Genomic DNA, 10,295 nt, shown 5'->3' with positions numbered 1-10,295 from the left:
CTCTGGCTGCACATAATCCTTGTCCATATCCTCGTCGTCCAGTGGGGAATCACTGTCGCCTGTAAAGGTGTCCAGGGCGACTTGAATTTCGCTGTCTGAGAGACCTCTCTTAGCCATGTCTGAGCAGGACCGTTGCTACCAGGTGAGTGGACGAGTGGTGGGTTAGCGCGGGTCGCGAGGGGTCGCCGAGTGTCCCCGCCTGGTGGCAGGTAGGGGAAGGTCATGCGAGGGTACATACCGCAAATCAAGCGCAAAATTTGAAAATTGTCGAAATTATGCACATTGCAATTGCACGACGTACCGGTACGTCGCCGGGACTGGCAAATGCAAATCGTTGCAACGTACCCATACGTCAATGGGATGGGACTGGTTAAGAGCACGTGCATCTTATGTGGGTCGTGCCATTAGTAAACAAACTGGGTTTTCTTAGAAGACAATGGTTGTTTTAGCTTTTGTACACAAATGTCTAAAGTTTCAAGAGTATCTTCCTGTAATATTATTTTCTGAATTTATGACTTACACAAATATTCATTTTTTATAATTTGAATGATTTCTTGAGGTACTTTTTGTTATGAAAGTAATCAAACGCACACATAGGCTATAAATGAGTCACAAAATTTTCAGACTAACTGACGTCGTTTTAGAAAGACCAAAGAACGTGGTCTGATCGTGTTAAAAGTGTGAAGCCTTTTGCATCCCATATGCCTGGCATCAAATTAGCACTGGAAAACCTCTTGGAGCTGAACCTACCTGCCAAAACAAGAACAGAAATAAATGGACCTTTGTCTTATGTGACATCCTTCAATTGTGTGATAATGTCTGTTGTATGGTGCAAAGTCCTAGTTCCAACTGACTTCTGTAATAAAGTTATTCAAGCCAGAGATGCGACACTGGATGCTGAAGTGTCAAATATAGAGGGCTTGCTTGTAGAACTGACAGATCTCCGAAATAACTGGAAAGCCATGTGGAATGAAGCAAAGCTAGTTGCTTCAAACCTGGACATCGAGGTGAATCTGTATCATGGACGTGGTAACGCAGCTGGAGCTAAACGCAAAAGAAGATTTCATGATGATGGTGATGCCACAGCAGATACAAATTTATTAGAACAAAATGAATGGGATGAGTCACCTGAAGAAGCATATTTCAGAAAATCTGTGTTATATGTATTATTTGATAGTGTAACTGGTGGACTGACTGTTAGATTCAAAGCTGCCAAGAATATTTCTGTAGACTTCAGTTTCCTCTGGAAGTATTTTACAATATCAGCAGAGCATCTGGAACTGAAAGCAAAATCAGTGGCAGATAAGTATCCTGCCGATATCAGTCATGATATCGTGATGGAAATGAGGCACGTACCAACAGTTCATCGCTCAGCTTTTGGGCAGAGCCAACTAAGCCGAGTGCAGCTTTTGAAATGCTTAAGAGAGTACAGACTAGAAGGGCTCTTCCCAAATGTATCTGTCAGCCTGCGCATTCTGCTAACAATCCCTGCCACTGTCGCCTCTGCAGAGCACTCATTCAGCAAACTCAAGCTGATAAAAATTTTTCTACGAACAACAATGACCCAAGCACGACTTGTGGACTTGGCTAGAGTCAGCATTGAGTCTCAACGTGCAAGATCTCTTGATCTTGATGTTGTGCTTCATAATTCTGCCAAGAGGAAAGCAAGGAAAACACCACTGTTTGTAAAATGAATGAGCCATATATATTCTGTATGTAATTTTTATGTATTTTATTATGATTTTACTTACATTATTATCAGTTTAGTGCTTAGTTATTGTTTTTCTTGTATTTTTTGTAATGATTACACATATGTGTATTATGTGTAAGTCTTATCACTCTAGTGGATGAAACTATTTCTGGACAACAGTTCAAATGAATGTATTTATAAGTTGTTGAAGCAATAAAATTATGTTACATATACATATAGTGTACGCCCCCCACCGCTACCTTTACCTACTGCAGGGGTGGGGGCCCCAAACTAGTTCTGCTGCGGCACATTTAAATTCTCTCGGCGCCCCTGCTCTCTCTCTCTCTCTCTCTCTTTGTATATATATATATATATATATATATATATATATATATATATATATATATATATATATATATATATATATATACACACACACACACACACACACACACACAATGAACACTATGTATCAACTGTTTGCATCAACTTTTCAGTTGACACAAGTGAAACACCTAAGGCAACAACAGACGAAGTAAACGTTTATCTTAAAAATATGAAAAGAGGGAAGGCCCCAGCAGAAGATGTAATAGTAGCATATTTACTGTTGGATGCTGGAGTGTAAGTACAAAGCAGGCTTGCCCACTTATTTAGTCAATGTATAAAAAAAAAAATGAAAATTCCTAAAAAATGGTGTAATGCAATTGTTATTTTACTTTACAAAAAGGCGACTCAACAGATCTTAGTAACTATTGACCCACTAACTTATTATCAGTCATTTATAAACACTTCACGAAAGTCCTTACAAACAGAATAACAACAGATCTGGAAGAATACCAACCTAATGAACAGGCAGGATTCCGAAGCGGGTATTTGACTACTGATCATCTACACACAATGAATCAGCTAATTGAGAAATCTACAGAATATAATAAACCACTGTGCTAAGGTTCTGTTGATTACGAATAGGCTTTTGACTCGGTGTAGCACATACCAATCGTAAATTCTTTGTGAGAACAAGGACTAAATGAGAACATTGTAAAACTGCTCGAGAACATATATAAAGAAGGAACTACTACAGTTAAATTACATAAAGACTAGGAAAAATTAAGACTGAGAAGGAAGTGTGTCAGAGAGATACAACTTTACCAAATTATCTACAGCATGCCTAGAAAGTATTTCCAGAAGTTAGACTGGGAAAACAGAAGGGTAAACATAGATGGAGAAAAGCTAAACCATTTAAGATTTGCAGATGACATTGTCCCAATCTCAGAAACAGCAGAGACATTGTAAGGAATGTTAAATGACATGAACAGAGAAAGTCTCAATGTAGGGCTAAAGATGAACCGGAGTAAAACTAAAACAATGTTTAATCCACATACACCAAAGAGCTTCATCAGAAAAAAAAAAAAATTCTTGAAGAAGTCGAGAAGTAAAATTACTTGGAGCAAATACTAAAATTAACGAAAGATCATGATGGCGAAATAAAAAGACGCATTACAATTTTATGGAAAGCTTTTGGCAAACACTGAGGCATTATGAAAAGTAGCTTGCCAATACATGAAAAGTACATAACGAATGTATAATTCCAGCTCCGACGTACGGCAGTGAGACCTGGAAACTGACATAATCAGGGGAAAATAAACTAATCCGTTCTCAGAGAGCAATGGAAAGGTCAGTGTTGGCAATATCTTTAAGAGATAGGAAAAATCAATTTGGGTGAGAGAGTAGACTAAAGTCAAAGACATTATAAAAGTTACAAAAGAATAGAAGTGGAGGTGGGCAGGCCATGTAGCAAGAATAAGAGATAACCGATGGAGCAAATGGCTGACTGACTGGACACCAAGAGATTGTAAACATAGCAGAAAAAAGGCCGGACACGAGGTGGAGAGATGAGATTAAGAAATATACAGGGAATACTTGGGAAAGATTGGCTCAGTCAAGGAATTCGTGGAGGCGGTTGGGGGAGGCCTTTGTTCAGCAGTGGACTTGTAATGGTTGATGATATATATATATATATTTATTTATTATATATATATATATATATATATATATATATATATATATATATATATATATATATATATATATATATATATATGAGATTATATGTCTGATAGTCTGTGTGCCTTGGTCTGTCTGTTTATCTGGATCTATATATCTGCCTGTCGATCGGTCTATCCATGTGTGTGTCTATCACTGTCTGTCTACCAGTGCACCTAAATTCTTATTTATCTATATATCTGTATCTGTGTATCTATTTATCTATCCATCTATCTGACTGTTTTCTTTTTGTTAGGGTATTATTGTGTCTATCTGTCTATTTGTCTGTCTATCTGTGTATCTGTAATCTTTTTATGTCTGTCTATCTTTCTTTCAGCTGGAATAAGACGGTTTAGTGCAACGGCAAAGATTACAGTCCAGTTCAGAAATGTGAGGTAGAAGTTGAAAAATACAACTTTTAGCTTTCAATATTGCCACCATCAGAGAGAGAGAGAGAGAGAGAGAGAGAGAGAGAGAGAGAGAGACCAGTCCCATTAAATATGATGAATATTAAATAAAGCCAAAATGATTCCACAGAACTATAAAAAATGAGAACAAAGAACTCGTATAACAATGTACGACAGAAGACAAATAATGTTATTGCAATAAAAGAATATTTTAATTACATTCCTGTCATTACAAACGACTTTTATCTTCTATTTCCTGGAGAAACGTTATGAACTGGAAGGTATGGATATGGCCTTCATTAATTCATTCGGGAAGCCTTCACGTGGTGGCACCGATATAACCAAGCATCGGTTATTCATATGTCCCTCAGCTCCCTCCCTACCCCCAAAAAGGAAGACGATTGGACTGCAGGAGAAGGGCGACTTAATCCTACAGTCCACAGAAATTGCTCTCATATATGACTAGGGCCACAACAACGACACAACGACAAAAACCCCGTCACTACCTGAGTGTGCTCTCCTAAGCTGAATAAACTCTTGTGGAAGAAGCAAAATATAGGAGAAAGGCGCCGTGCTGATGAAGGCGGTAAGAATTGTTGATGAACTGGTATAAAAACAAAGTGATAAAATGTACACAGTATTATCTGCTTGTGTATATATTCATCCATCAGACTCTAATGTTTATGTGTTTGTGTCTGTGTGTATGCCTGTGTCAGCCTGTTTGTAAATCAACTTTTCTTTTTCTCTCTATCACCCTATCTATATATATCTATTAATCTGTCTATTAATCCATCTATATCTATCTATCTATTAATCTATTAATTTACCTGTCTGCCTTGGGGGCCCCAGGCTACCGAAAGCCCTCCCACATCTACTTCCTGTACGCCATTGACCTGATCATTCATATTATTAATATAACAGGTAGAAGGCCATACACAGTGTTAGGGTGTTTATGTATCGCATATTTTCCCTCTAACTCTTTTCCCTCAGTGACATCTCTATATCTATCACTGTCTATCAACATGGAGTGTAGGGGGTGTTTGAGGGTGCAAAAGTGGAAATATTTGGATTAACTGACCTAAATGGTGGGATGAGAGTATGGAGGGGGTATATGGGCAGAAGTAGGTGAGAATGCGAGGGCAAAAGAGACTATGTATTGTGTGCTAGAGATGGAAGGAGAATTTAAGACAGTGTGGATCTGTTGGCTCAAGAATTGTGTAGGTAAGACTGAAAGTGGGAATATAAGCGCGGGCGATTATGTGAGTGTATGGGCTAACGAAAGATCGTGCATGCAGAGCGAAAAAGAGTTCCGGGTAAATGTGGAAGAGTGCATGGGAAAGTTTGAGAGAAATGAGTTTGTGTTTTTGATTGGAGATATGAATGGAAATGTAGGAAATGTGAAGGTGGTTGGAGCAGATGGTGAGTGAGGTGTGCCTGGAGAAGTGGATGAGAATGGCAGTGCTCTAGGAGACATTTGTGTGGGGAGGGGGATGGTGATAGCCAATACCCTCTTTAGGCACAAAATGATCCACAAGTATACGTGGCGAGTGATGAGAAGGGTGGGTGGTGAACTGAATGAAGAGAAGGGCATGACTGATTATGTGTGTGTAGATGATAGAATGAGAAGGTATGTAATGGATGAAAGAGCATACAGATGTTGATGGAGTGGGCATTCTGACCACCATTAGGTGGTGGTGAAAATCAAGGTTCAAATGAGATGGAGGAATAGGAGGGAAGGACAGGAAGAAGTAGTCCATACAAAGAGGGTGGAAAAGTTGCGATAGATTGTAAAAAAGGCAGAATATTAGAGAGAAGTCCAGGAGCGAATGAGTAAGTGTGATTTGGAGCAGATGGGTGAGGTGGAAAGTGTGTGCAAGATTATCACAGATGAAATCTGTGCAGCATGCGAAGTGGTGTGTGAGGTGAAGAGAAGACGAAAGGGAGTGCAAGGAACAGCATGATGGAGTGAAGAGGTGAGGCAAGCAGTGGCACAAAAGAAGGAAGCATATAGTGAGTGGATGGAAGAAGAGGCATGGAGGAAGTTGAGAGAAGGAAGAGACTTATATGTAGAGAGGAAGAGAGAGGTGAAAAGATTAGTAAGGGAGAGTAAGAAGAGAGTGGATGAGGACTTTGGAAGGAATATGAGTGTGAAGTGCAGGGAATGTAAGAACATGTTCTGGAACGAGGTAAAGAGAGTTAGACAGAGTGAAAAGGAGTTAGAAAGGGAGTAAAAGATAAAAATGGTAGATTGATAGTGGAGAAAATAGAAAAAGTATGCAGATGGAAAGAACACTTTACAGAACTGTTAAACATAGAAAATGAAAGTAATGTAAGTGTAAGTGGCTGGGGAATAACTGGGAGGAGGGTGGTGAAAAGGGAGGATGAGATCAGTAGGATGGAAGTAGTGGAAGCAATAAAGTCAAAATGGGCAAAGCCCCAGGAGTTAATTTAGTGTGTGGTGAAATGCTGGAGCATAGGGGAGAGATAGAATGGATATGAACGATGTGCAGATTGGCCTGGGAGGAGGGTAAAGTCCCAGAGGATTGGAAGTCAGGTATAATTATTCCCACGTACAAAGGAAATGAGGAAAAAGAAGTGTGTAGTAATACTGGTGGCATCTGTCTTCTTAATGGAATAGGAAATGTATATGGTAGGATACTTATTGACAGAGTTACGGAACTAACTTAGGAATTGATTGGAGAAGAAAAGAGAGGTTTTTGGGAAGGGAAAAAGTTGTACCCGTTGCGTGTCGGAGGCTTTGTCGTCGTTTTGGCCCCCAGTGCCGGCCATTTTCGACTTTTTTTTCCAGGAATAGACCTGAGAATTGGTTAAAATATGCCTAGTGATGGTAAAAGTGCTCACCTAGCACGCCCAGATTTGCGTCAGATGGCAACTTCCAGATACCGTCAGCGGCTGATGTGGATAGACGGTCCATCTTGGTTTGAAATAGGCAGATGCATGGAGTACTTGCAGTACAGAAACGCAAGCTGGTTTTCATAATGTGGTCACAGTCAAAACTATGATGATAGGAAGCTGGGGTTCTGTGTTAATTTTACATTATTTCCTCTTGCTTTATATTGTATTTGTATAAGGCACTGTAACCACTAGCATAAGGCACAATACACATTCATGCAGCACGCACCCACATTCGTTACTGTAAATCACACATTTCTTACGTTATTTTACTTACATTACTTGATTTCATGTTTTACTTCTACTTGCTTACATTTACATTTATTGTTTTCATTATATACACCATTTACGAATCACCAGCAGTTAGTTCAATGCTTGGAAGTTCTCCATCTTCAACTGGAAGTCGAAGTAAGCACAATATCCTTGGAAGCACGGCGTGACCCAGATTTTGTGTCAGATGGCTACTTTCAGATACCGTCAGCAACTGATGTGGATGGATAGTCTATTTTGGTGTATAGTGGGTGGATGCACTGAGTACTTGTAGTAGGGAAATGCCCACCACATCCCACTCAATCCTATACCTACTCCAAGACATCTCACCTACATCATACCTACCCCACCACACCCCACCCCACCCAACCCCATACCTACCTCACTACACCCTACCCAACCCTATATCTGCCCCACCAAACCCCATCCAACTGCATACGTAACCCCCACACGCCACCCAACCCAATACCTACCGCACCACACACCACCCAACCCCATTACATGGGATACACAGTATATTTCACCAAAAAAAAAAAAGAATGTAAATGCACGTTTTCCTAACCTTGCATTGCACTTCACTACATTTGTGCTAACTCAGTTGTATGACACACACTCTCCATTACGAGCACATGGGTCAGTTTTTCACCGTCTATTCGCAGAAAACATAGCCAAATTTATCAATAAATGGGATACACAGTATATTTCACACAAAAATTGTAAATGTAAATGCTCGTTTTCCTAACCTCATGTTGTATTTCGCTACCTTTGTGCAAGCTCAGGTGTACAACACATACTCTTCATTACGAGCACGTGGGTCAGTTTTTCAGTGTCTTTTCACATAAAATATAGCCAAATTTATCAATACATGGGATACACAGTATATTTCACCCCCTCCCAAATCTAAATGCACATTTTCCTAAGGTAAATGCAAATGTAAATGGACATTTGTGTGGTAGGTGGTGGCGCCCATCATCCACCCACTTAGTGTAGTAGTACCCTGTGTTTAGGGTAGCTCTACATCGAGTGGCAAGCCAAATGATGTCCTGTAAACCAGGAAATCATTTACAACACTGGATGGTAACCTTATAATCAACCAACACGTGTTCCCTACGTGACAGCAACTGGGTTGGCGAAGGGTTAGTACCCGTCCCCGGAAAACAGCTAACTAAAAATATGGACAAGAAGCCTCGGACCAGGACTGACCAAAAGATGATGACTAAGGACCGTACAATGGACAAGATACGGATGGCGGCCTGGAATGTAAGGGAAGCAAATGAGGAGGTGAAAGAAAGAGAGATTGTCCAGGTGCTTGAGGGTGCGAAATGATGTATGTGGATTAACTGAAACTAAATGGTGAGGTGAAAGTGTGAAAGGATGAGAGTATGGATGGGGTATATGTGCAGGAGTAGGTGAGAATGAGAAGGAAAAAGAAGGAGTGTGTATTGTTGTAAGTAACAGATGGAAAGAGTATATAAGAGAGTATGGATCAGTTGGTTCAAGGATTGTGTGGGTAAGACTGAAAGTTGGACTACAAATGTGGGCGATTGTGTGCATGTATGCGCCAACACAAGATCATGCAAGCAGAGTGAGAGAAGATATTTGAACAAATGTGGAAGTGTGCATGGAAAAGTTGGAAAGGAATGAGAGAGTGTTTCTGATTGGTGATATGAATGGTAAAGTGGGGAATGTGAAGGTGGATGGAGTAGTTGGTGAGTGGGGTGTGCCTGCCGAGATAGATGAGAACGGCAGTGCTTTACTGGACATTTGTGCCGGGAGGGAGTTGGTGATAGCCAATACCATCTTCAGGCACAAAATGATCCACAGGGATAAGTGGTGAGTGATGAGAAGGGTGGATGGTGAACTGAATGAGAGGAAGGCAATGACTGATTATATGTATGAGAATAAAAGGATGTGAAGATGTGTAATGGGTACAAGAGCACATAGAGGTTGGGGAAGTGGACTTTCTGACCATTACTTGGTGGTGGTCAGAATCAAAGTCCAAGTAAAATGGAGTAGTAGAAGAAAGGAAAGACGGGAGGAAGGAGAAGATGTAAGGAGAGTGGGAAGGTTACAAGAGGATGAGAAAAAGGCAGAGTATAAGAGAGAAGTGGAGGAACGATTGGGTAAATACAAATTGAAGCAGATGAGGGATGTGGAAGGTGTGTGTAAGATATTCACAGATGAAATATGTGCAGCATGTGAGGTGGTGTGTGGGGTGAAGAGAAGACTAAAGGGGGTGCAAGGAACAGCATGGTGGAATGAAGAGGTGAGACAGGCTGTGACACAAAAGAGGAAAGCATATAATGAATGGATGAGAAATAGGGGTGTGGAAGAAGTTGAGAGACGGAAGAGAGAGTTATATGTAGAAAGGAAGAGAGAGGTGAAAAGATTAGTAAGAAAAAGTATGAAGAGAGTGAATGAGGAATTTGGAAGGAATATGAGTGTTAAGTGGAGGGAATGTAAGAAAATGTTCTGGAAAGAGGTGAGAAGAGTCAGACAGGGTGGCAATGAAGTTAGGGGAGTGAAAGTTTAAAACAGATTACTAGTTGAGAAGGGAGAAAAAGTGAGCAGATGGAGAGGACACTTTAATGAATTGTTAAAAAAAGAGAATGAAAGGAATGCAAAGTATAAGTGGCTGGGGAATGGCCTGGAGAAGGAGGGAGGTGAGAAGAGGGGAAGAAATCAGTAGGATGGAAGTTGTGGAAGCAATGAACAAAGTCAAAATGGGAAAAGCCCCAGGGATTGATTGAGTGTGTGGTGAAATGGTGAAGCATGGGGGAGAGATATAGTAGAATGGATGTGGAAGATGTGCAGATTGGCCTGGGAGGAAGGTAATGTCCCAGGTGATTGATAGTCAGGTATAATTATTCCCTTGTACAAAGGGAAAGGGGAAAAAGAAGTGTATGGTAATCATAGGGGCATGTGTCTTCTCAGTGTAATGGGCAAAGTATACGGTAGGATACTTATTGACA

At 40.4% G+C, this 10,295-nt stretch overlaps 1 protein-coding gene across 1 annotated transcript; it reads left to right on the top strand.

The window, feature by feature from the left end:
• The first annotated feature begins 701 nt into the window (after positions 1-701).
• On the top strand, positions 702-1,694 carry LOC145408761 (zinc finger MYM-type protein 1-like). The gene has a single exon (XM_080279415.1). The coding sequence runs from the start codon at positions 702-704 to the stop codon at positions 1,692-1,694; it is 993 nt and encodes a 330-aa protein (XP_080135541.1).
• Positions 1,695-10,295: the final 8,601 nt, after the last annotated feature.

Source organism: Coenobita brevimanus, chromosome 78 (genome assembly GCF_032717465.1).
Source record: "Coenobita brevimanus isolate Jiangsu-jjx chromosome 78, ASM3271746v2, whole genome shotgun sequence".
NCBI classification, from domain to species: Eukaryota; Metazoa; Arthropoda; class Malacostraca; order Decapoda; family Coenobitidae; genus Coenobita; species Coenobita brevimanus.
This window is presented reverse-complemented; position numbering and strand designations above follow the sequence as displayed.

What these genes read in the sequence shown, in the direction of transcription:
- LOC145408761 (XM_080279415.1), top strand. Translation starts at nt 702, where the DNA reads ATGCCTGGCATCAAATTAGCACTGGAAAACCTCTTGGAGCTGAACCTA.